Source organism: Acromyrmex echinatior, chromosome 2 (genome assembly GCF_024713525.1).
Source record: "Acromyrmex echinatior isolate Ae372 chromosome 2, ASM2471352v2, whole genome shotgun sequence".
NCBI lineage: Eukaryota > Metazoa > Arthropoda > Insecta > Hymenoptera > Formicidae > Acromyrmex > Acromyrmex echinatior.
In genome coordinates, this window is record NC_141853.1 from 25,125,636 (window position 1) to 25,153,456 (window position 27,821).

The 27,821-nt window shown below is 30.3% G+C and overlaps 2 protein-coding genes across 6 annotated transcripts in view; one reads left to right on the plus strand and one right to left on the minus strand.

Moving 5' to 3' along the window:
* Position 1: 1 nt before the first annotated feature.
* Positions 2-27,821, minus strand: part of LOC105150584 (carbohydrate sulfotransferase 11) — a 35,844-nt gene continuing 8,024 nt past the window's right edge. Inside the window, exons 1-7 of one of the 2 annotated variants that reach the window (XM_011063804.2) lie at positions 8,783-9,247; positions 5,837-6,221; positions 5,430-5,717; positions 4,767-5,002; positions 1,471-4,336; positions 1,035-1,185; positions 2-596 (exon numbers count right to left, since the gene is read on the minus strand). In XM_011063804.2, the coding sequence (XP_011062106.1) occupies positions 4,171-4,336; positions 4,767-5,002; positions 5,430-5,717; positions 5,837-6,151 (1,005 nt within the window). In that variant the 5' untranslated portion in view covers positions 6,152-6,221; positions 8,783-9,247 and the 3' untranslated portion in view covers positions 2-596; positions 1,035-1,185; positions 1,471-4,170. Of the gene's footprint in view, positions 597-1,034; positions 1,186-1,470; positions 4,337-4,766; positions 5,003-5,429; positions 5,718-5,836; positions 6,222-8,782; positions 9,248-27,821 lie in introns of those variants that run through there. The other variant, XM_011063886.2, reaches the window with a different exon arrangement.
* LOC105150708 (inactive hydroxysteroid dehydrogenase-like protein 1) lies at positions 1,837-27,781 on the plus strand. Of its 4 annotated transcripts, none has more exons than XM_011064161.2 (6): positions 1,837-1,925; positions 7,066-7,175; positions 14,301-14,493; positions 16,362-16,598; positions 23,530-23,873; positions 27,080-27,781. In XM_011064161.2, the coding sequence occupies exons 3-6, from the start codon at positions 14,334-14,336 to the stop codon at positions 27,296-27,298; spliced, it is 960 nt and encodes a 319-aa protein (XP_011062463.1). In that variant the 5' UTR covers positions 1,837-1,925; positions 7,066-7,175; positions 14,301-14,333; the 3' UTR covers positions 27,299-27,781. The 4 variants fall into 4 exon arrangements, with proteins under 4 accessions (XP_011062463.1, XP_011062384.1, XP_087259558.1 ...); XM_011064082.2 differs by having other exon boundaries at positions 7,066-7,165; XM_087403432.1 differs by lacking the exon at positions 1,837-1,925 and having other exon boundaries at positions 6,995-7,165.

The window sequence follows — 27,821 nt, forward strand, 5'->3', positions numbered from 1 at the left end:
CTGCATTTCAAACGAAAAGATTTATTTTATCGTTTGTAGCGTTGTGTTTTTCATATATACTACGAACATATTTTTAAAGAAACTTTTTATAATACATTTTTAATATTGTAAGTAGTGTAGTTAAAGATAAATGAGATGCATTCGAATTATAAACGAACGCGCATAAAACAAATTGATATATTTATTTCAGTGACTTTAAATGAACACAACTCAATGCGAATTATAGCTGTAGATGTGCTAGTAACATAATAAATATTATTTTTAATTCAGACAATGTATTTGTAGTTAATTATCTGAGAAAATATAATTAATGTAATATCGATAGCCGATTTTCATGACGAAGTAGTAAGAAATTGAAGTAAGACAGGAAACAAACTTTTAAAATTGTTTCTATTACCCGATAAATATATTTTTAAATCATGCGCGTAGCAGAAATCGGTTACTAAACAGTCAAAAATGATTTGCGGAGAACATGTCTTCAGGCGCCTAAATTGTAGAAAATATAATAAGTGAGAATTGGCGAGTTCTGAACGAGGTGTCCGTGACGATCTTGGATCCTCTGAATGCATCCGCCTTGCTTTCTTTGTTGTTCAGCCCTAAAAATACAACGTTCTACATTTAAAATATTATTAAATGCAATTTGAGTTCATATTGTGATCATTTATCGAATAATTTATTATTAATAACAACTTTAAAAATAATACTACATCATAAAATATTAAGGTATGTAGGATTAAAATGAATCAAGATGAATAATGAAATTCCGCTTACTATTCGGAGATTTCAATGACCAACTTAACACAAAACTTTCTTAATCTCATAGTCTTATTCTGTAACTTCATTTAGCTATAAATAAAAGCTACGAATATATTTAGATAATTCTAAATAAAATAAATAAAAAAATATAAAGTTTTCATTTTATGCAATTTTATCAATAATATCGAAATTAAAGTAAAAAAATGCGAAAGCATTCGGGATACTTGATGCACATATTTTTCAAATCAAGAATGCATTCATTGATATACGTAACTCACCATGGTGAGGAATGTCTGTTGTGCTTAAAAAAACAATCCCGAGTATAATACCCAAAGCGAGATTAATAGAAAAATAAGGATGAAATACGTCATCAGAAGATTCTGCGTTTCGTGGCCTGCTGGTGGCATTTTTTGACCGATATGGACAGATCTGTATTGTGATATATATATATACATATATATATATATATTAAGTCTACTATTCACTTACAGATATCCGAAAATTTATCTTTATTCCTCATAGATAAAAAATCGATCAATCTTTTTTTTTTTAAATTTACAAGAACGTATATATAGCAATGACAATAACTAATTCTTACTTTCTTTCCACATCGCACCGGTTTAAAATTTATAATTAAATAATGTATAATATTGTAATATTTTTATGAAATTCGCTTTGATCGATCTTCATTTAAAGAAGATTTGCGATACTCACGAATGCTTGGATTATCACTAATTGCGAATTATAGCCGTTATAACAGTCGGTAATTAATTTTTGTAAACGTTATTATTGTAAACGTTATTACATGAAAACACTTTGAGTTTTTTATTTTCAAGATCACTTAGATCTAGGAATGCGTTCTTCGCCGCTCTACGTGCGATCGTAGACTGGATCAGGCAATGCAGGATTTGCGCGCTCGGGTCTTGTGATCCCGAAATTCCTCCAGGAACCGCATCACCACCCCCACCTATTATATTTGCGTGTACCGTTTCGCACCTTCCCACCTTCTGCTCCAGGATTGGTAGAAGACAAGATCCCACCATCGGCTAATGTTGCTTGAAGAGCAACGAGTTTCGTTACCTCGAGTTATATTAAGGCATTGTGAATGTTAGGCGTAACTTCTTGACAAAAACGCCACCGGATCGGTTCCAGATAACCGCCGACACACTGTAAGTATTGGTAGGTTTGTTATGAAATTAATATGTTCAGGTCCATTAAGCGCGATTGGAAATTGCAAGAGAGGCATCGTGTTATTCTGAAAATTCGTTCAAATGACTGCCAGAACTGTTGCGCGCGATTAAGATTTCACTCCTTAGTCAATCCGTGCCAATATAGAAGACCGTCCATCATTTTCGGGCTCTCGTCTAAATTTAACTCGTTTAGCCAAACATCAATCTCGATGAACAATGTATGGATACCTGCAAACTTTAGCTCAGCCATTATGTAATGCATTTACCTTGAACAACCAAAAACATATCAAAAACATTATCAAAACATGTATTCGGCATTACTATTCATCTAATTTATGAATTAGATTCTTAATAAAAATCAGAAATATTCAATAACAAATTTAGACGTAAGTTTACGGAGCATATCAGCATCCAAAGATTTAAACTTTTTAGATCCACTAAGTCGTATTTGTAATTGTAATAGTAATTAATTAAATTAAATTAATTAATATAATAATTAATAGATTATTAATTGATTAATATTTATTAAGTAATAATTAATTTCATAATAATTTATTAGTCAGTTAACATTAATTATTAATCATGAAAGTCTTAACACAATTTTATTTTTGGATATATAATATACATAATGTTCGCATAATGCAATATATAATTTAATCTATGAAGAAGATTAATGTGATTAATAACTATATAATTTTTATCCCTCTGGAATCTTTTCTACACTGTACAATGAAGATACAATAATATTTACATAGGCACACAAATATGGCTGCTTGCAAGCAATAACTTTGAACACGATATGACACACCTTCACGTTACGAAAATAGGAAAGCCAAACTTTTATTACGGATTAACTCACGACACGGTACACAAGGTGCGCATATAAATAGAGATTATCCTAAGATAATGTTTCGTTCTATAAATTGCGTACCAATAAAAGTTTCGACGTACATTCCATATGACTTTTACGAAATTAAACTTGGAAAAAGTTGACAGTGATTTTTTCTTGGCACAGGCAAAAGAAGTTCTTTTATTTTCGTTTCACTATCCTTAAATTTTTGGCAAGAGACACCGTTATAACGTTAAACGCCATAACTTCAAATAAATAGTCTGTAGTATATCTATGAATATGTGCATATATGAATATATTTGGATCATAAAATATAATGATTAATAACGTATAATCTCATACAGCGCAGAAGCTTGCAGCAACATTGCTGCAACATTTGCAATGTCAATGCAATGTTGCAATTTTATTGCAATATTACTGAAAAGATCGATGCTGTATTATAATAAATATATAATAATAATTTGAAATATGTAATATAATTTGATACGTGCAATTTTTCACATATAAAAAAACTTTACATGTATATAATTCATATTTCGCAATTTATAAAATAATTCATATTTTATTCGCATATTTTACATTTGTATATTTCTCTCTCTCTCTCTCTCTCTCTCTCTCTCTCTCTCTCTTTCTCTCTCTCTCTCTCTCTCCCTCCCTCTCTCTCTCTCTCCCTCTCTCTCTCTCCCTCTCCCTCTCTCTCTCTACCTCTCCCTCTCCCTCTCCCTCTCCCCTCCCTCTCCCTCTCCCCCCCCCCTCTCTCTCTCTCTCTCTCTCTCTCTGCGCACATGCATATGTGCGCGCGTATGTGTGCGCGCGCGTGTGTTACAATCTATTGCATATCTTATAATTTTTTTTATTTCTCGTTAATAAGTCGACCAATTATTTAATAAAGAAATCATCTTTAACTGTTGAAATGAAGTATATCATATAATGTACATATTTTTTTTATATAGATAAGTAATTAATTTAAAAAATATTCTATACATTTATATATGAGGTAGTACAAGGTTTAAACAAAATAAAAACAAATACCTTAAAAAGCCATTTTATCGTATTTTGTCATATTTTCACAGACTTTAGTGATAGTTTAAATCAATGGCACATATAAAAAAATGTAAGCAGTAATCAACATTTTTTATTTGTTACTGTTAACGTCTTACTGCCTTACGTTTTTTTATGTGCCACAGGCTTTACTCGTATTATGTATGTACATCTGATTCTGTTAACGAGCACCATTAAGGTCTGATTGCAACGTTACTTTGATTTTAAGCGAGATTTAAAATTCTTTCTGTCTCTATCTCTTTTTGATTTTAAAACGAGACAGATAAAGTTTTAAATCTCGCTTAAGGTTAAAGTGAAGTTGGTGCACCGAGCCTAAGCCAAAGAAAATCCCAACATGTCTTCCAATGAGTAGTCAAACAGCCTTAAATCTAATTTATATAGATCTGCTAACTTGCGAAGCTGTTTGTAGCTCAAGGTAGAGTAGTATCTGTCCAATTTTCTCGATGTCGGCTCACTGCTTGGTGATCTAGCTGGAAAACTATGTAATCATATAAATTTATTAACAGTTTTAACATATTAACATCTTTATAATATGATACTTGATGGTAGCATCAAATTATTAAAATTGCTTATCAATTTAATTCACGATTTCTAGAGTAGTTTCAATTGGGTTTATAGTCCGGAAAAATTCGGCGCGCAGTTTGAAAAGACTACAATATGATATATATGCAAATACATATTATATATAGTGTATAATAGTAATTCAAGATTAAATTATTTAACGCAATAAAGATCCAGCTTCAATCATAATAGGCACTTTAAATTTCTAGTATTGATTGTGTTTCTCACATATGCGGTCTAAAATAAAGATTCTTAATATTGTTTATGTAATCATATGTAATAAAATGTTTCGCTAATCTAAATGTATCAATATTATTCAATTTGTGGTCACGAGTGCATCTACGTACTTCACGGATGTGACACCTATCCTTTCGAGAATTTCCGTGGCATCTTCGACCAAACTCTCGTACTTGCTTACGAGATTGTAATTAACTATGCATGGTTGGCATAGATCATATATCGGTCTCCAATGTTCATTTCGAGTTCCATTCTCGGCGTCATCGGTAATGAAATCAACGAACTCGCGAAACGTCACATCGTCACCGTTCCTTAAAGATTCCTCGGTCGCGTTCGGCCTGTACTTCTGCAAAAATGTCATGTAGTTAAATCGCTACTTGTAACTTGATGTTTTCGATATTGCGCTATTCATCTCTGTTTGTATACGGAACTTGCCATTAACGGTTAATATAATAAAAGTGGGACAACCTGCACATGGAATTAATCATAGTCATATTCCAAGTGCGCAATTATACGGTATTTCTAAATTTGATTCAATTATTATATAAATAAACATCTAACATCTTACAATGCTTAAACAAACAAATATTTTCTTTTTAGGTTTTACGATATAACTCGATTAAAATAATTCGATAGGTAAAGGAAAAAAAAACCTTGGGCAAAATAAACTATAAAAACAGTATTAAATTATGTACTCACTTTATAGGTATTATTATATGATGAATAATAAGCGATACAAAAGTTTTACTATATTTAAAAAAGCTTATTTTTACCTTGACGATTTTCTTGCCGAAGCGAGTCTGGAAATACCTCGCACTTTTCTCATGTTTGGTCTCTAATTTATTTCGATAGGCTGATAAAAGCCTTTCCAGAGGATGTCGCACAACAATTAACTTGTCGTACGTAGCCAATTTCTTCTCTATCTCAGGCAGGGTGTAATTGTTCAATCGTTGAAAAGTACCGGAGGAATGAGCTTGATCAGCCGGTATTTCTAAAGGATCGTTACCAGACCATTTTCCGGTCGCAATCATTAGTACGCGCTTCCAATTTGTGCAAGCCACCTGAAAGGTGAAATCGCTTCGCCTTAGAACGCACAACGCGATGCGTTTCAATACTATTTATAAATTATGACATTAACATTGTTCGATAATCTCAATAAAAAGACGATAAATTCGGATACCTTTGGTACATAGCAATAGAGCAATTCGTGCAAATCATCCACAAGGATATTTCGGAACAATTCGGGATTTAACGCGGTGATATCGACCTCGCTACTTTCAAACTCGCAATTATATTGTAGCCTTTCTTGTCTCTCGACCAAGGCCGACCTGGCCAACGCGTTTGGCCCTGTCCAAGAATAAATGTATTTGTTCTGCTCGAACAATTTTTTGTCTTCGTCATTTGAATGTACTTGCGCGACTTTTGTGTTTGCGTTTGCAGTCGTTTTCCATATAACAATGAATAAAATTATCCTCCACTCTCGACATCCTGTCATCGTTTTCCTTTATTCACCGCGAGCATTGGACTCTCTTGTAGAATTTCGAACAGATTGTAAAACTCTGAATCTGCAAAAAAAAAGAACAGTCCATTTCATGTCCGTTGGAATTATCCATTCCAATGGAACGCTATTATGAAACCGATAATCCTGTATACTAAACGTTATGCTTTCTCGTACTACTTTCAATTGAAGAACAGACATATCTATCATATACGATAAGAAATCAATTATGATTATTAATTTATTATAAAATATTCTTACGTGAGATATAATATCAATCAAGAATCATTTGCACTATAATAAGACAGTAATAATACGGCAAATCACAAAATGTTACATAAGAGTTAAAAAAATTTATCAACATAGTTGTTACCAACGTTACTTGTATATGTACAATAATAAAAAAAGTTAATTATTTATCGTCATTTGTTTAAAAAAACTGTAAAAGAATTCAATTAGAAATATTCTTAGTTTCTTATAAAATTATAGATGAAAATGACGCATAAAAATAATATACTAATTGTGCAGCAAATAGCGTTTTCAATGTAAACATAAAAACATAATGTATTTAAAATAAGATATCAAAAAATATTAATCGATGTTTGTTTTTGATAACAATTTTTTTAAGCCAGTTTTAAGTCAGTTTTCATAAGGTTAAAATGATTATATCACAAAATAGAATAATTATTATTAGTAGAATAATTATTATTATTATATATCTAAATTATATAGCAAAATCGAGCAACTTTTTCAGTTTTTAAATTTTAATTATTTATATAATTATAAAATGCATGCATATCAAAAAATTTTATACAAAATAATGATTTTCCTTTTTTTTTACAATCTTTATTCAATCTTTTATATCTATATTTTTATTATTTGCTCGTCGCATTTTCTATTCTTTGATACAGACAATAGAAGAGTGGACCGCAACATAACTTTCTAGGCCAATGTTACGGTCGTGGCGCAAGTGCAATCATATCACAACGCAGACAATGTCTCCTCTTCGAGGTACGCACAGGTATTAGTTATATTTATAAAAGTTATATTATAAAAATGCATAATTTATTTTCAAAATAGCTACTGATTCATTTTTATCTCTTTCAAATATAATCTATAGAATCCATAATTACTTTTTACAAATATTTTGATAAGAAAATAAATAGTCACACTGAGAAATAAAAATGACTATAATTTATATTCATTTTTTAGAGATAATTATATATTTATAGTTATTTTAATCATGCAAATGTCAATTGTAGTCAATTGTATTATTAATAACAATCATACACACTATTTGAAAATCTTTAGTTTTTTCTTAACATATTTTTTAGTTATTATTACCACATAAAATAGTAAGTGAATTTAAGAAAATATAGTTATGTTCACTATAATTAAATGCAATTGCATTTACTGAATAAAAATGTTTATTTTATTTATCATTTATATTTTAATATTTTATTATATTCATACTTAAAATTATCACAATTTATAATATAATTTTTTCATGTTTGAGTGAATTATCATGTATGGTTATTGTTACATTATAATTTAAATTATAATTACATAAATAAATTACATATATAATTACATATACATATAAATTATTAATATAATATAAAAATTTATAATTTATAAAATTTAAAGAATAAATAGATTTTTAATAAAAATTAACAATTTTTATTAAAATTTTCCTCAAGTCGCGAAATTGTCGATAACAGTTAATATTGGATAAAACATCTGATGGGCTTCATATTTTAAAGTGCAAATAATCGCGCGTGAAATCTGAAAATAGCAAAGTAACATTGAGTTATAGTCATGTTAAATATCATGCTACGGGACGTAGCAAATGCAACCAAACGAAATCTGAGGAAATAGAAATGTAATCAAGATCTTTAATAGATATCTCGAAAAAGCATATATTAAACAAATGCAGGAAATGCATATATCACATTCCACGTAGACATATATATCGGAATTGAATCAAGGAACAGAATAATCAGCAAAACGAGTTAAGGTATTATGAAAAAATGATAGCAAAATCCAACATTCCACAGTAGATTCCATTGTAGATTCTAATTAAAAAATATTCCAACGAATAGTTATTTTAAAATTTTATGCATTGTATATCGCATTATGCAACAAGAATTTTAATTAAATACATAATGGCATACTGCACATTAATGATATATGTGTATTTAATCCAAAAAAAGAGAGCAATTACGCAAAGCCATATTAGATTTATAATTCCTAATAAAGATTCAAATTGTTGCAACGAGAATGATTATGAATATTATATCATTCTCTCCTTATTGTTAATTAGACGTAAAATAAGGATAAAACACGCACTCTTCAAACTCATCTTCAGTCAACGATTAGTCGTTTTCACGATGACACATAAGTTTCCTCAATAATAAAGTTATCACAAGGTTACTTTGCACTGAGCAATGATTAATCGCAATCTCAATTCGCAGTAACTCCTTTATTTTCGCATTTATAATTAACGCGTATTTATTATTATTTTTTATCATTCTACATATTATAAAGAGTATTTTTATAATAGACTTATATAAATACGAATATAGATACAAAAGACCAGACATTCAGTGACCAGTCCTTCAAACTTACACTTCGTGAACTGACAGACGACCAGATAGATAAGGCGTATTCAAAATCAGTAGAATTTCTTCGAAGCAAATTCTTCGGAGCGCACGATCAAGCGTATCGACCTTGTCCAAACGTTCATAAAGATTTTAAACTTTCAAGGGCGAGTTATTAGTTCCCCCGATGAATCGGCCGATCCGCTCGTTCCAAAAAAAATCCCTTCGAGTCACGGAATTCTCATGAAAGAATCCTCACTTCCGTTTCACTTTTTTTGAAACCTTGTACAGAAAGTACAATGAACTGACTGCCCGCTCGACAACGCGAAACTCATCGGCGGATGCCGCGCACCGTAAGGAGAACACGAGTGGTCAAGCAGCCGATCAACGTAAGCAGCGGGCGATCGCGTTAGGTCTCAAGAACGAAACGATGATGTGTCGGTGTGTGAAGTGAAAGAGACGCTGCGCGCGCCTCTGCTCTTTCGTTCTCGTTCTCTTTTCGGTCGCCCCTCCTTCGGTCCATCCTCCTTCGACCCGGGCTCATCACGGACTTCCCCACTTTCAGCTTAAATCCATTCATATACGTATATTCGTAGAAACCAAAGGCCACGTGATGCAAACTCGAATCACAATGTATAATTGATGAGTTCGCGCGAGTGACGAATCGTTTGCCGCCTTGAAAAATCACGAAATACCTATATATATATATTTCGTGGTTTTTCAAGGCGGCAAACGATTCACTATTCGCGCGAATATATATATATATATATATATTGCCGATTTCGATTATAACGGATCACGGAATTCAACGCCTCGAAATTCATTTAAGTGGAACAATAAATTGACACCCTTTTCTCTTTGATCTCTCAAAGATGTTTGTATAACCGAATCGAATGTTCCATCATCTTGTTTCATCATCTACTTGTTTATCCACATCGTACATTTTTTTGGTCGTCATTGACTGTTCCATCTCATTACATAGTTTACATATCTTACTTTCACTCTTATGTCATATACAAGGTTCTCTTAAAATGATTTTCTTCTGTATGATTTTCTACTATATGAATGATCATATGTGATATGATGCAATTTTTGTTACGTAACTTGTACGAAAGCTTGCCATAAATTCTTTTTCCTTTAATATTGCAACAGCATTGAATTATCTACTCTATGATAAACATATCGAAAACTATTACACATTGTTATTTAAAAGCTAGATTACTGATAATTCTTTTTATAACAAATGAAAATCTTCTTTAATTCAAAATCGATTTTGTTCTTAAAAAATATTAAAAAATTATTAATATTTTTGTTAAGTTATTGAAAAAAATAAACTTTTTGTAAATTAAATTTTACAAAAGTAACAAAATTACGTTTTTTAATTAATCTCAGATAGAGTTCATTAGAATTTAATTTAAAATATAATTATTTACTTACACATAATAATAAATTAATCATTTCCTTAATATTTTTATTAAATAGAAATTAAGTCTAAATATAAAAAAAATATCTATCGATAAAATGATTTCTTATTTCGGCACATTAAAATCTGTTGAATACTACATTTATTTATTATAAACTACACACACTTTACAAAATCAATACACACTTTGTAACGAAAAATTTCACCGGAAATCAGTTGACATCAGCGATTACGATTGGATGTATAGCCATTATGAGAGTGGTTCACCTCAGTGAACCTGTAATTTTGCTAAATAGGCTACTATCAATGTGCTACTTGTCTCAATTTCTCTCTCTTCATGTCGTAGGGTGTTATTTCATCTATGTGTTTTTGTCGTACGACAAATACGCAAATTCTCAGATCTCTCTATAGACGATCAACAGACTTAAAAAATTTATTGTACGACAAAAACGCATGAATGAAATGGTATACGAGATACGTAGAAGATATAATAAATCAGTTATGATATTAACATAAATCAGTTATTTATGTTTCAGAAACGAATGAGTTTTCGATTTATGTTCACTAAAGCTTTTTTACTCATTTATCATTTTTTTGTGGTGTGTACTATCTACCATATAAATGTTGAATATCTTTTTTTAACACCTTGTATATAAGGTCAGACAGGAAATTATTATAAAATTATGTATAACTACATAATGGATTATACATAATTATATATATCTTTATTATAAGTTGACATATGATTATATATGAAAAATAATTTTACAACTGTCATTATTAATTGCAAAATGTAATAGTTATTTATTAGTTTCCGCTGAATAAATTGTAGGTCAAGCATTGCGGTCAACTATTTGTAAAAGTGGCCTCTTTAAAGAAAGATTATATCAACTCACAATCAGAATCAAACGAGTTTTATCATTGGCCAGTAACATGTTCACATGTAATTGCGGATGAATGTCAGAATCGTTAGCGAAATTGCTTCTGCTACACCAATCCGCATTGTGACTACAAAAGTCTCTTAACTTCAATACAAGTGAAATTAGTTAGAAAATTATTAGGTGTTGGAATTAATTCGTAGCGTTTTTAATGAAAGAATGTTATTTATTTCACATGAGCATTAAAAAATACATTAATGAAAGTACTTCTCATCACTTGTAAAACGCTACGAATTAATTCCAACACCTAATAACTCGTAGCGATGTAACACAAAAAAGAATAAAAAAACTAACAGTAATTTGACAAGCGACTAATAATAAATTAAAAACATGAAATATTGTAAGATCAGTGACGTGCAAAAGATTTTTAGGGCCCTAGTAATGTGAGGATGAGATCCTTCACTTGTTATGAATTTAGCATACATACATATATGCATACATACATACATACATACATACATACATACATACATACATACATACATACATACATACATACATACATACATACATACATACATACATACATACATACATACATACATACATACATACATACATACATACATACATACATACATACATACATACATACATACATACATACATACATACATACATACATACATACATACATACATACATACATACATACATACATACATACATACATACATACATACATACATACATACATATGAGCATACTCGGAAAGTAAGATTACAACATTTTACAAAAATCGAAAAATGAATATTTTATTAATAAAACTAATCACATATTACACAAGTAAAGCACTATTTTTCTACGAATCGCCATCGTTCAAAGCATTTGGTGAGTCGTAGTATCAACTTTTGTATTCCTGTGTCATACGTTTCTGCCGCCACCTCCCTTGATCATTCACACACGGCATTCTTCACCTTTTTGTCAGTGAAAAAACGTTTCCCGCTCATATGATTTTTCACCATGGTGAAAAGAAAAAAGTTACTTGATGCTAGGTCAGGACTATGGGCAGGATGGTTCAGAATATCCCAATCTGTTGAGGAGATCGATCGTTTTACGTGCAGTGGAAATGGCGATTACGTGGAAAAATAGTGCTTTGTGTAATATGTCACATAAGTTTTATATTAATAAATATTCATTTTTCGATTTTTGTAAAATGTTGTAACCTTACTTTCCGAATATGCCTTGTACATATATACCCTTTACAAATAAGCAGTTATTTTTTCAGAATATGTGCATGTGTGCGTGCGTGCGTGCGTGCGTGCGTGCGTGCGTGCGTGCGTGCGTGCGTGCGTGCGTGCGTGCGTGCGTGCATCAGTAAAAAATAATAACAAATTATTCATTTCTTCTCTCTATTTCCTCATTACTCACAGTATAAAAACTTAAATAACATCAATGTATTCAAATAATAATTACTTATTAGGTTGTCTAACAATCGTTGTAAGGCAATTATTGTCAGATTGTTTGTACTTTCTTATCATAGTCAAATATAAAAATTATTCGTTTAGACAGATTACAATATTCAATAACGAAATAATAAATATTTCATTATATTTAAATTATTATTTTATGAATCATAATTTAAATACAAAATTAATTTGGATGGAAACAATAAAAAATAGTTATATTTAAATTTTTCGAAGTCCATACCGACGACGATTCTAGTGTGAAACATTCAACGCTCCTCTTTGGAGGCACAACTCTATATAAAATTGTTAAGAAATATAATAAGATATAAAAATATAAGGCGTTTAATTAAAGAATAGAATGAATGAATTAATAAAACCAATCTATAAATTTTATGTAAAATCCACTCATATATATATATATGAGTGGATTTTACATAAAATTTTTAATATACATATATACATATATATCGATTCGCGGATGACATGATGAAAAGTTACGTAAGACAGATAACATTTTAGAAAACATCGGCACGTAAATATCTTCATACAATGAGAGAATTATAAAATTATTACTTGCAATAAGATTACAACAAACAGACTTTTAGTTTATATATTAGGTGTTGGAATTAATTCGTAGCGTTTTACAAGTGATGGGAAGTACTTTCGCTACTACTAATGCTCATGTGAAATAAATAACATTCTTTCATTAAAAAACGCTACGAATTAATTCCAACACCTAATATATATATATAATTTATGTGCCGATGTTTTCTAAAATGTTATCTGTCTTACGTAACTTTTCATCATGTCATCCGCGAATCGATCAACATGAAGCAATTCTATTGAAACAGAATGAAAAATAACAAACGTGCGATAAATATGTTATGTGATAAATAATTGCAGCTTCTAACTCGATGTAATAATTTGTTTATGATATATAATACATATTCGCTTAAGCAAAGGTTGAGATTTTTTATGTCGTCTGACCTAAAAACACAAAAAATTGTACATGGAGCCACGAGAATTTCAGCAAAAGGAGAAAGTATCATGACTTCTCGACTTGGCCTTCAGTACAATCACCCGAGCGAGATGACGGTTTAGTCTTGCCTCGGCTTTCATTCCTCGAACATCTCTCACTGTACCGGTATCGAAAACAAAAATAAAAGTGAGAGTAGATAAAAGATAAGGGACAATAATAAGGGAAAGTTAAGGGACAATAATAAGGGACAAAGATAAGGGAAACAAAGTGTTTGGTAAGAGACCTCTAAAAGAAGCGATCAATCAAGCTTTTGTTGCATTACCGAAATATCTGGCGCGATTAAGTAATACACTTTCACGTGTTAAAGCCTTTCTCGCAAATGTTTTCTCAATTGTGACATCGTACTTACGTGAAATTATAGTTTTGAAAAAAATGTATGATCACACAGAATTTCCAATAAAAACATTAAAATTAAAATTAAGAAAAGTTTAATTTAATACATTCCTTTTTATCACATAAATAATTCTATAATTACAAGCAAATAATTATAAACAAACATCTTGTAAGCACAAAATATCGTAAGATCATTATGAATACACAATAAATAATAAAAAGGCCTTATTGATCTGAGCTGGGCCTTAACGCTTAAATAACATTCTGGTATATAAATTTATATACTCTAATTCTATAAATATCTCTTAACAAAAATACGTCAAAGAAATGTCAACATTTTTTTGTAATAAAAAATTAAAGGAAACTTTTTTGTAATTTTTAACATAAATATTTTTCTCTTTTAGATAATTACGAGAGAGCGTGAAATAACGAAAAAAATGTTAATAACAATAGCATTTTGGCTGTTAGTTACTTTAATTTGTTTTTGGATTCTACTTGGTCCTGTTATGAGATTTCTGCGTGTTCTATGGGAAATTATTATACAAATATACAACAAGAAGGCAATCGATTTGCGAACAAAATTCGGCGAATGGGCAGGTAAGTCCATTAAAAAAAAATTATGTCTCTTAAATTTTAATTAGCTTTATAAATATTATTTAATTTATAAATATCATTTAAATTATTGAAACATCTTTGATTATATAGGGTGATTTTAACATATTTCGTCATCCATCATGAGCAGGTAGAGTGAATCGAAAAGTCCTCTACCATTTTGCAATTTTCGCAATAGTTAACAAGATTAATTACTAAAAATTGCCAAATATTGATCTTGAATAATTTTTAATCCAAATACAATCAACTGTATAGAAAAGCTGCAAGAGACAAAAATCATTTATTTTCTTCTCATAAAGTTCTGAGAATTTTTTCAGAATTTTTTAATACCGTATTTTCTCATGTTGGTAAAAATAAGAAAGTGCAGTTCTAAAAATTTGATAAAAAATTCTGAAAAAATTCTCAGAACTTTATGAGAAGAAAATAAATGATTTTTATCTCTTGCAGCTTTTCTATACAGTTGATTGTATTTGAGTAAAAAATTATTCAAGACTAATATTTGGTAATTTTTAGTAATTAATATCTTGTTAACTATTGCGAAAAATTTCAAAATGGTAGAGGACTTTTCGACTCAGTTCGATTCACTCTATCTGCTCATAATGGGTGAAGAAATATGTTAAAATCACCTTATATACATTAACTGTGATATTTTATTTTATCATTTTGGACATTTGCAAAACAAAAAAAGGTAATGAACATTTCATAAGAAATAACTATAAAGAAATTTTTATCAATTCCAATATAAAAATTAATTATATTTAAATATTATTTTAAAAAATAAAGAAAATAGATAATCAGGGTTATAAATAATGCGTATATTTTTTATATAATAAAGTTAATAATTAAAGATTACATTAAAAAGAAAAATTATATTGGCTAATTTTAAGCCATTGTTAGTTAAAGTTAATAAAAAAAAAGTGTAGTCTTTTTGTTTGCATTACACTGTGCCATCACAGTTCATGTGAGATAGTCAATTATGCTCCAATTGGAAAGCAATCCCAAACCAGTTAGGAAACTGGATGACATAAATTGATTAAATGCATCTCAAAGAAACGTAGAAGACATATCCGAAAAGATAGTAAATGCAGTGTAAGATTCAGATTACAAATAGTAAGAAAGATTAAACTGCGACTCAGAAATTAAAGTGATATCACACGAGATTATAAGATAAAATGCATACAGTAATCAAAAATTTAAATTGAAAGTTTGAAAACTAATAGAGTAAATGTATCAAACGTTACCACGTCAGAAACTATATGTAAATATTTTAGTTTCTGGCGTGGCAACGTTTGACACATTTACTCTATCAGTTTCTAAAACTTTCAATTTCAATCTTTGATTAACTGTATGCATTTTACTCTTGTGTGATATCATTTTAATTTCTAAATCACAGTTTAATCTTTCTTGATCTTTCACGCAATAGTAAAATATTATGTATATTACTTTTATGTGATATTTTAATTTCTGACTTGTCATTTAATCCTTCTTACTATTTATGATCTGACATTTACTATCTTTTTGGATATATAGGGTGTCCGGTAATTCTGATGATAGATAGACTACAATGTGCAAAAGAGCATATATGTATTTATATCGCTAATCTCTTTAATCTATTCTAATAGATTAAAATTAATTGAATATTTTTCAAAAATTTAATCTTAAGCTGTTACGTATTAAATTTCATTATATGAAAAAGCACACTATTTACAGCGCGATTCCCATAGACCTTTTCCTTTATTTTTTAAATGTTTAATTCTCAGTAATCTTATTTATCTATTTATAAACTTTTAATTATATTATTCTTTTAAATTATATTTTAAATTATGCTTAAAAATAATAATAAATATTTTTAGTTGTCACTGGGTCAACTGACGGTATTGGTAAAGCTTATGCTAAGGAATTAGCAGCAAGAAACATGAATCTAATATTAATCAGCAGAAACTTAGAAAAACTTAAACGCACAAAAGACGAGATGTTGTTAATAAATCCAAAAATTCAGGTGAGGATTCTTGCGGCGGATTTCACTGAAGGAGAAAATGCTTTTACGAAAATCCATTCTCTTTTGCAAGATATTTCCGTGGGCATATTAGGTAATTAAATTAATTATTATTTTGACTGTAACAATGTAGCTGTAGTTCATAGCCAACACAAGAAAAAAAATTATTAAATCCGTGTATGAACTGTTTTTTTTTTAAGTATAAGTCTAATTTTGAAAAAAAGTTTTAGCTTGTTTAAAAATAACATTAAAATAACTTTAATATAATTATTAAAAATCACTTTTTGTTTAGTTAAAATTCATTTTAATGTTATTTTATTGTAACATTATTGTGAACATTTAACGTTCTGTATATTTTGCAATTTCCAAAAACAGTTTTGATTTCTATTGACAATGAGATCTTTTTCAATTAATGATTTTTAGCAGACTTACATATGTAAATGTTTTTTTAAAGTAATACAGGGTGGGCCATCTATTGGTACGTTTTTGAATTTCGTCGTATGGCAACACCGAACGAGCTACAGACCCGAAATTTTGACAGTTTATTAGTCATACCGTCCGCGGCACGAAACAACATGTTTTCTCTTGAAGAGCGTTTTGAAATTTTAAAAACTTATTTTCAAAGTCAGTGCTGTGTCGCCGAAACTGTACGAATTTTGAAAAGAAATATGGGTCGTGATAGAGCACCCACCGAAGGAGCTATACGCAAATTGGTGAGGAAAGTTCGTGAGAAAGGGATGTTAGTGGATGACATTATATTACGACTGTTTTGAGTGAAATTGGCGCCGAGGTAGTCCAAAATGTCATTAATAATTGGGGTGACCGAATGGCATACTGTAAGGCCAGTAGAGGGAGCCACATGAACGAAATCGTTTTTCATTCTTGACGCAGATACTTTTAGCTTCACAACAAAAAAAAAATTAATAAAAAATATCAATGTATGCTCATTTGATCGCATTTTTAAAAACGTACCAATAGATGGCCCACCCTGTATAAGTAGCATCGATCAACAATTATTTTAAACCGCATCCAATCTTCCATATCCAATCTTGAACAAAATTCCAGCAAATCTTTTGCGCGAATAAAAATATTCAAATGTGTAAATGGCTTTAGGCTATATTATTCAATTAAATTAAGATATCATTAGTAATATTACACAATGTTATCTATATGCTGTAATAATAGCTCTATTTTTTCAAAAATTATTAATTATTACATTTATATTTATATCAAATAGACGTAATTTGACATTCAATATTATTTTTGTATTGTTACTATTATTACAATTTATATTTTATAATTATATTTTAAAATAGTTTACTTCAATTAAAATCTAAACATAAATTTAGTATAAGTCAATATAAGTCAATTTTTTACAATCTATTATTTTTGAAAGTAGTATAACTTGCTGTCAACAAAAATATTATTTTACTTAAGTAATGCTTATAAAAATTATATAATAATATAATAAAATTATGTGTCTACTGCCCGATTTATACGATGCAAGTTGATACATTTGCGAATTGATAATACCGGCTAAAAATATCAGACGTTAGCTTCATGTAAATAGATTGACCAATTTACTGTGAATTGAGCAGTATCTAGCAAAGCCAGCTACTTCAAATATTGTTGTTTTACTATCCACTGGCCTTTTCTCAACACGTACAAATAAATCAGCTATTGACCCTTTATGAATGCACAAGTCAATATGAACCGGTATAGCTGTCCAAACAGTACATAATAGAGATCTTAATGCTCGGTTTACATTATACGAGTTAATTGGCACATGAGTTGATAACATCAGTAGTTAAAGATCATATTGGCTCCGTGTAAAGGGATTAGCCAACTGACCATGCAAGATTGAGCAGTATCTGACAAGGCCAGCTACTTCATATATTTTTGTTTTACTACTGACCTTCTTCCATGATACAGACTATTAGTCTTTAAAGCCTGGTTTACACAATGCGAATTGTTAACTTGCTAATAAAAGTAGGTAGCCTTCTAACTGAGTGGTCACCTACTCGGTTCTTACTGATCTTTGTTATTTACGCGATTTAAGTCACTAGCTTGATAGTAAATCAATAATACTGATCTTCGAACTTGATGACTAATTATCTCAGCCATAGGTTCTTTATTACATATTAGGACTTCAAGATTGATTCGGATTTAAAGCTATCCGGACATTCGTACGTTTATCCAAATTACAAATAAATGTGATGCTTCAAATTCGGATTATCCGGAAATTCGAATTTTCTAAGATATCCGAGATTAAAATAGTAAAAGTCGAACCTGAAAGATGCGGTTCTCAGATTCGAAATCGTAGCAAACTTATAGCAAATTAGGTTGGCATTAATGTGGACTGAATATATATTAAAGTCATTATATTATACACTTATTTAATCTGAATGTAAAAGGGAAATACAAATATTTCTCTTATTATCCTTGTACATCTTTGTTATTACTATTTTAAGATTGAGAATCTGTTCTAAACATTTATATTTATAAACAATATTAAATCTTGTAGGACGTATATGTGAGAAACACAACTTATAGAAACAAATATCTTAAACGGTCTAGTTGGATTTCAAGTATAATTCTGTGTCTATCTATTTATTTTTTGTAATTTTATTTTTCTTCAATTATATATGTGAAAATTCAATTATATATATCAAAATTCAATTTTTATTTAAAAAATAACTTATGTTAAAATTCATTAAATACGTCGATGTTTTTTTTTTCTTTCTGGACATGGATCTAAATCCGGAGCCAAATTCAGATCCGCGGATTCCAATAATTCTGATATTCAGATTACCCGAATAATACGATTTTGAGTTCTCGGATCGGAATCAATTTCAGATATCCGAATATCTAGATATCCGAATACTTAAAAGTCCTATTACATACTATTTGAACAGTTACTAGCCATATTTATTTATATGTTCATAAAGTGCCAATAGCAGCTAGCCTATTTGCGCATATACATATAGCCTTACTGATGCTTAGTATTTTCCAGCAAAAGACATAAATGTAATAAAATGTAATAACGATCATGTTGTCTCTGTTTAACATTGATAAATAATAATAAGAATGATTTACTGGTTACACAGTGTTATCTGTGTTTCATGCTAAGAAACACTCACTATCACTCGTCCATGTAAACCGCAAGCATAACAAGGACAGAATACGTAGCTAATCATCTGATTTAGAAGCTATTGAATTTGGAATTATAAAATTATAAAACTTATATTTAAAAAAAGGGCTCATATTATATATTAAATAATCATTATTTAAGAAATATAAAAAATCAAAGATTAAGAAAGTAACTACGTAATAGTTATTTCTCTCTCAATTTACGTTTTCATGAATGATCACTATTTGTATTATTAGGTGTAGTAAAAAGATCCATTATTTTTCCAATAGATGGCTTTAGTAATTTGTATCTCGTCTACGCGTGATACAGATTACTAAAGCCATCTATTGGAAAAATAATGGATTTTTTTTTATTACACCTAATATTTTATAAATAATTAATGAAATTATTAATTATGAAAGATCGAATCTTTTGATTGGAAAAAAAATGAATAAGACCTCGATTCTCTCATTATCAGATTTCTTTCTAAAAATAAATATAATGAGATTCTATAGCGCAACATCAATATAAACAGATTTACTGAATTTTTTTTAAATACTATATACATAATTAACATGCATCATACGTAATTAACCTGCATAATTTGTTATTTAAAAATACATTTATGAAAATTTAGTAATATATGTAACACAATATATATTTATATATTGGGAATACAAATTAGTTCCGTTTTTTTGTGTTCAAAAATGCATTTATTTCAAAACAAAATGAATGAACAGATTAATTAAAGTATTGTCCATCGCTGACTACTACTTTTTCCCATCTCTCAGGCAATTTTCGAATTCCGTCTCGAAAAAATGACTCGTCTTTGGAGGCGATCCAATTTTGGAGAAATGAACCGGTGACTTGCCAAATCGTGCTGCATCCTTCGTAACAACCAGTAATCAGAAGGAGCAATGTCCGGAGAATACGGCGGGTGCAGTAAAACATCCCATTTGAGCGTTTCCAAATATTTTGTTATGACTTTTGCGACATGAGGGCGAGCATTGTCATGAAGAAAAATAACTTTATCATGTTTTTGCTCGTATTCCGGCCGTTTTTCTCGCAATGCACGGCTCAAACGAATCAATTGTAGCCGATACCGATCGCTCATAATGGAATTGCCAGGTTTCAGCAGCTCATAGTAAACAACCCTTTTGATCCCACCAGATACAGAGCATGATCTTCGAACCATGAATGTTCGGCTTTGGTGTTGATGTTGAAGTCGATGGCAACGATTGACCGGGCTTAGCGTCGTATTTTTTCTTCTTGGGGTTGTCGTAGAATATCCACTTCTCATCTCCAGTCATAATCCGATGCAAAAAACCTTTTCTTTGTTGTCTTTGAATCAGCTGTTCGCAAGTGAAAAATCGCCTTTCAACGTCTCTCGGTTTCAGTTCATAAGGCACCTAATTTCCTTGTTTTTGAATTATTCCCATGACTCTCAATCGTGCAGAAACGGCTTGTTGAGTTACTCCCAATGATTCTGCAAGCTCCTCTTGCGTTTGACTCTGATCTTCTTCGAGTAATGCCTCTAATTCTTTGTCTTCAAATTTTTTTGGCTGTCCAGAGCGAGGCTTGACTTCAATGCTGAAATCTCCATCCTTGAAACGTCGAAACCATTCCCTACATGATTTATCAGTTGGAGCAATGTCACCATAAACTTCGACAAGCATTCGATGGGCTTTTCTTCCAATTAAAGCAAATTAGAACCTCCCAAATGCTGCTTGGTTAACACAAAATTCGACATTTCAAACACAGTAAAAATCAAGATTTTTGTATGAAACTCAAAGCGATATAAACTGAATATTATTAGCAGATGTCTAACCTCTCTGAAAACCAAAATCAGCTGTCACTATGAACCATTCACAACAGCCGGATCTATCTTTTGAAAAACGGACCGAACTAATTTATACTCCCAATATATATATATAAAGTAAATGGTCAAAAACAAGCAATAAAGTAAATATACATATATGACATAAATATTAAATTTTATTCAATATTATAACAAATGAACAAGCATAGACACGTTTCAAACTCACAGATTTTTTTTCAGCACTGCTTAGAATAAATATAAAAAATTGACCGATTTAAATATAAAACCGATTTAAATATAAAGAAAAAATATTATTAAGAAGTCAAAACACAAACAGATACATCAGAAGTTAAAATATATACATAACATAATAAATAAATAAGTATTAAAAACTTCTTTGTTTTATTAAAAATCTATTATCGAAATCTTCAGTGGAAAAAATCGTAAAAGATAGAAGGACATTGAGGTTTTAAAAATATGTATAGCGTGATTTACACGGGGCGACTTTTATTCGCTAGAAGCCGCGTCTACTGATGTCATTAATTCGCCAGCGAATTCTCTCGACTCTGCTGCTATTCGCTTGAAGCAAGCTTCTTAATTTGTCCGCAAATTCGCTGATGAAAGCTTCTTGTACACGCTTAGTTTTTATTCGCTAGCGACTAAAATTTTGAAGCAGTGTTAAGTGATCAAGCGAATAGTTGGTCACAAAGCACAAGCGGCTCGAAGTATGTCATTCGATGACACGATTATTCTCTAATATTTATGGTCTGAGTTTATGGTATGAGTGGCTGAGGCTTTCGAAAAAATTCGCTTTTTACGTTGACGACTTAAAAATTCGCTCTGAAGGAGCAGCAAAAAACTAGCGACAAGCCAGCGACAAGCGTCGAAAGCGATATTCGCCGCGACTATACACTATAAGAACAAACCCACGTCTAAAAGAAGTTTTTAATAACGAATAAAAATCGCCCCGTGTAAATCACGTTTATAGAATTGGCAGTAACTAGTTAATATATAGATACACACACACACACACACACACACACACACACACACACACACACACACACATATATATAAGTTAAAAGTTAAATAAAAAATTAAAAGTTAATAACTTTTTTAACTTAATTTAGTTAATTTTAAATTAATTAATTTTTAACTTAACCTAGTTACTTTTAAACTTTAACAAGGCTTCATAAGAATGTCATATTTAGCTGGCAGGACGTTCACAGGACATCCCATGCTATTAGGGAGCAACTTTTAATGTAGCTAGATTTATTTTGTAAGTTATTAATTTTTAACTTAATTTAATAAAAAAAAACATTGACGTATCCAATTTTGATGTAGCATAACCATTTCTTCAGTCTCGGGTGAAAAAGTGTTAAGTTTTGGTGATATTTAGAGTATAATTGTCAGTATAATTGTCAAAGTAAAAAAAATTTACGATTTACATATGTAGTCAAAATAATAAAAAATTTTAATCCATGAAAAATATAATACTAACGAAGATAATTTTGTAATTTTAAAGGTGAAACAGATGTAATAGTATAGGAAATCAAACTCGTATTTGTAATTAAAACTGAAGTAATTTACATTAAAAAGAAAAAATTGCGATTTTAAATCGATTTCTTTTGTGAAAAATTGATTTTTTTATTTTTCTAACTAAATGGGATTATTTTAAATCAAAATGTCTTTGTAAAGAAATTTGACTGAGACGAAAACCGCACTGAGTATCAGTGTGTTCCTCGCCCTGATGAAGTGAACGGCAAGGTTCACGAAATATTAGCAATTTAAAATTATTTTTATATTCTTTTATTTTCTTTAGTCTTTTTGTCTCACTAACATTTAAAATGCATTTGTTACTTGATCGCGACACTTCAATGTTCAGCTCGCTTTATTATCAGAGGTCATTCTCTCATGGAACAAAGAGAATAGATAATGCATAACATGATAATACACAAGTCAAAAGTATATAAATTAATACATACCTAAATTAATTTACAGCATCGGTCTCCATACATGCAACATTAAATGACGCTTCTATATGGATATGATATATTAAACGATTTTTGTTTTAAGTGAATAATGTGGGTAAGCAATACGAATATCCCATGTATGTCGGAGAGGTACCCGAGAAGGAACTGTGGGACATTATCAATGTAAATGTGGGCGCCACTACGTTAATGACGCGGTTGGTTATCGGGCAGATGCAAAAACGCAGACAAGGCGCGATTGTCAACGTCTCCTCCGGATCTGAGTTTCAGCCATTGCCGTTGATGACTGTATACGCCGCTACGAAAGCGTATATGAAGAGTTTTTCCGATGCTCTCAGGGCGGAATATTCCAGATTCGGCGTAACTGTTCAACACCTGTCGCCTCTTTTCGTCAATACCAAAATGAACGCATTTAGTTCTAAGCTTCAGGTATCGAAACTATTATAATATTATTGAAATAATATTACTTATAACAATTTTCTGAATTGTTGAAAGAGTTAAAATCCTTAAAGCTTATTTTTTATAAATCAATTTGCTGCATGTTAATTTTATATTTTAGTTTGTATTCATATATTTTATATGAAAAGAACGGTTATTTTTAACAAAAAATATTTTCTTGATAATAATCTTGAAATGTACTTATTACAAATTCTAGTAAAACTCATTATTATGTACTTAAAACAAGAATTCATATTTTTTAAGTATATATACACGCATGCACGCACGTACACTTAAGTATTATATATACAGGGTATCCCAAAAATATTGCCAAATATTTCATGTGCAGATAGAGCGAACTAAACTGAGTCGAAAAGTCCTCTTTGAGAAAAGACCATTTTGCAATTTTCGCAATAGTTAACAAGACATTAATTATCGAGATAAAAATTGGTCTTCAATAATTTTTTACTCAAATACTATCAACTTTACAGAAAAATTGTAAGACACAAAAATTCTTTGAGTTTTATGAGAAGAAAATAAATAATTACAACTTAGTTTAACTCGCTCTACTTGCCCATGAAATATTTGGCGATTATTTTGGAACACCCTGTATATATACATTAAGTATATATACAGGGTGTTTGGAAATTAGTGATAAGTCTTTCGCATAGGAACAGAATGGACTAAAGAGAAGAAAAATTCTCTATCAATTAATTACAATAAAAATATATTAGATAAACCGCTCATATAAATTTCAAACAATAAAATAAGGGGTTTCTATTAGCCATTATAACTCCTCTACCATTTTACAATTGTCGCAATGATTAATGAGTTATTAACTTATAAAAATAGCCAAATTCGCCCAGCCCACCGCCAAATGCAAGCGCGCTACAAGAGGATTGCTCAGCGCGATAAGGCATGCGTTCACTGTCGCTAGACACGTAATTGCTTATAAACAATAATCTAGTTAGGGCAGACGCGCCTTGCCGCACGGGGCAAATACTATCCCTAGGTACATTCGGCATTGCAAATCAAAGGTGTCCGTTTGCTCTTTTACCTCGAAAAACGTTCGGCAACTCGCATTTTTCTGCTACATGTCATCTCATCTGCATTCGATATTAATATTTCCAAACACCTTGTATATATACTTAAATATATACCTATATATATTATAAAACTGAAGAAACAACTTTTTACTAACTTTTTAATAATCAAATCAAATTTATTTTAATTTAATAATTTTAATTGAAGTATTAAACTTACTAAGTTTCAGAATCAATTTGATGCTTGTGAATGTGATGTGGAGAACTTACGATTTGCGGATATATGAATTTTTTAAATATTAGGAGTACAAATTAGTTGGGTCCGTTTTTTTGTGTTCAAAAATGCATTTATTTCAAAACAAAATGAATGAACAGATTAATTAAAATATTGTCCATCGCTGGCTACTACTTTTTTCCCATCTCTCAGGCAATTTTCGAAATCCATCTCGAAAAAATGACTCGTCTTTGAAGGCGACCCAATTTTGGAGAAGTGAATCGATGACTTGCCAAATCGTGCTACATCCTTCGGAACAACCAGTAATCAGAAGGAGCAATGTCCGGAGAATACGGCGGGTGCGGTAAAACATCCCATTTGAGCGTTTTCAAATATTTTTTTACGACTTTTGCGACATGAGGCCGAGCGTTGTCATGAAGAAAAATAACTTTATCATGTTTTTGCTCGTATTCCGGCCGTTTTTCTCGCAATGCACGGCTCAAACGAATCAATTGTAGCCGATACCGATCGCCCCATAATGGAATCGCCAGGTTTCAGCAGCTCATAGTAAACAACACCCTTTTGGTCCCATCAGATACAGGGCATGATCTTCGAATCATGAATGTTCGGCTTTGGTGTTGATGTTAAAGTCGATGGCAACGATTGACCGGGCTTAGCGTAGTATTTTTTCTTCTTGGAGTTGTCGTAGAATATCCACTTCTCATCTCCAGTCACAATCCGATGTAAAAAACCTTTTCTTTGTTGTCTTTGAATCAGCTGTTCGCAAGTGAAAAATCGCCTTTCAACGTCTCTCGGTTTCAGTTCATAAGGCACCTAATTTCCTTGTTTTTGAATTATTCCCATGACTCTCAATCGTGCAGAAACGGCTTGTTGAGTTACTCCCAATGATTCTGCAAGCTCCTCTTGCGTTTGACTCTGATCTTCTTCGAGTAATGCCTCTAATTCTTTGTCTTCAAATTTTTTTGGCTGTCCAGAGCGAGGCTTGACTTCAATGCTGAAATCTCCATCCTTGAAACGTCGAAACCATTCCCTACATGATTTATCAGTTGGAGCAATGTCACCATAAACTTCGACAAGCATTCGATGGGCTTCAGCTGCACTTTTCTTCCAATTAAAGCAAATTAGAATCTCCCAAATGCTGCTTGGTTAACACAAAATTTGACATTTCAAACACAGTAAAAATCAAGGTTTTTGTATGAAACTCAAAGCGATATAAACTGAATATTATTAGCAGATGTCTAACCTCTCTGAAAACGCCAAAATCAGCTGTCACTATGAATCATTCATAACAGCCGAAACCATCTTTTGGAAAACGGACCGAATTAATTTGTACTCCCAATACTTAGTAAATATTTTAGTAATAATTAGCATTTGCGGACTATGTGTATTTTTCTGTGTAAGGGATGAAGGGAATACATTCATAACATCTGATCAGAATTTCAAGATAATATTAATTTTGTTTTTAACGAAAAATGTTAAATAAAAAATGTTTTATACATTAAAGGTCTATTATTTTGGAAATTTAACATTGGAAATCTGACTTTCAATATCATTTTCATCATTCAAAAATCTATAAGAAACACCTTATGTGATACAAAATATTTTTTCTGCTATAAATCAATGTAATTATGTAAAACGCTCAAATATGGTGATAAACAATAGCTACAAAAGGTTTTAATATTTTAATAATCAGTTTGAGCGTTCTTCATAATCATTTTGTTTGTCTGACAAAATTATTTTTTAAATTTATATGTATGTACTTAACTAAAGTTTTAAATACTTCAGCAAAACCGTTCTTTTCATGTATTACTTCAAGCTTAGAATAATTTATTATTCTATTTATTATTCTAGTTATTTTTGTTTAATCTATATTTTCATGCGATTATTGAAAAATGTAGACGTTTTATTTAAAACTGCAGGTTTCAAGTATATTTGTACCTGATGCTACAACTTATGCAAGAAATGCTATTGCCACTCTGGGCAAAATGAACAGCAGTACTGGTTATTGGGCCCATAGTATTCAAAAGTTCATCACTCTAATGTCACCTGTATGGATTAGAATGAAAATTGGACAAATTATGAATGAAAGTTTCAGACAAGATTATTTCAAGCAACAAAAACAAAAGACATTGCAATAATATATTTTAAATAAACAGTTTGTCTTTTTTGAAGATATTATATCGTACTGACATAGAAACTAATTTTTAGCAATTTTTAATTATTACAAGTAATATATAATAGTATAATATAAAAAGAAAATACAGTAGGAGAGAAAAAGAGTGTACGTGCGTGTGAATGCGAAAAAGAAAGAGAGAAAGAAATATAAATTAATAATACTTGTATAATATAGGGCTATGAACCACTCAAGTTATTATGTGAGTAAATTTATTTATATCAATAATCTAAAAAATTTTGTAACAGATGTGATGTTTCGATCGGGTCATTTCAATGTTAATAATAATTTTAAAAAAGTTACCGGTAACTACGCAAGATATTCACAAATAAAAATATAAAATATAAAAAAAATCGCCTTTATTCATAGCCTTATATTATGTTATTAATTTATTTAATTAAAGTTAAATCGTTATTCTTTATGGAAATATAAACTTTTTTTTATTATACTTGAATATTTTTATTTAGCAAAACTTCAACTTCCACTTC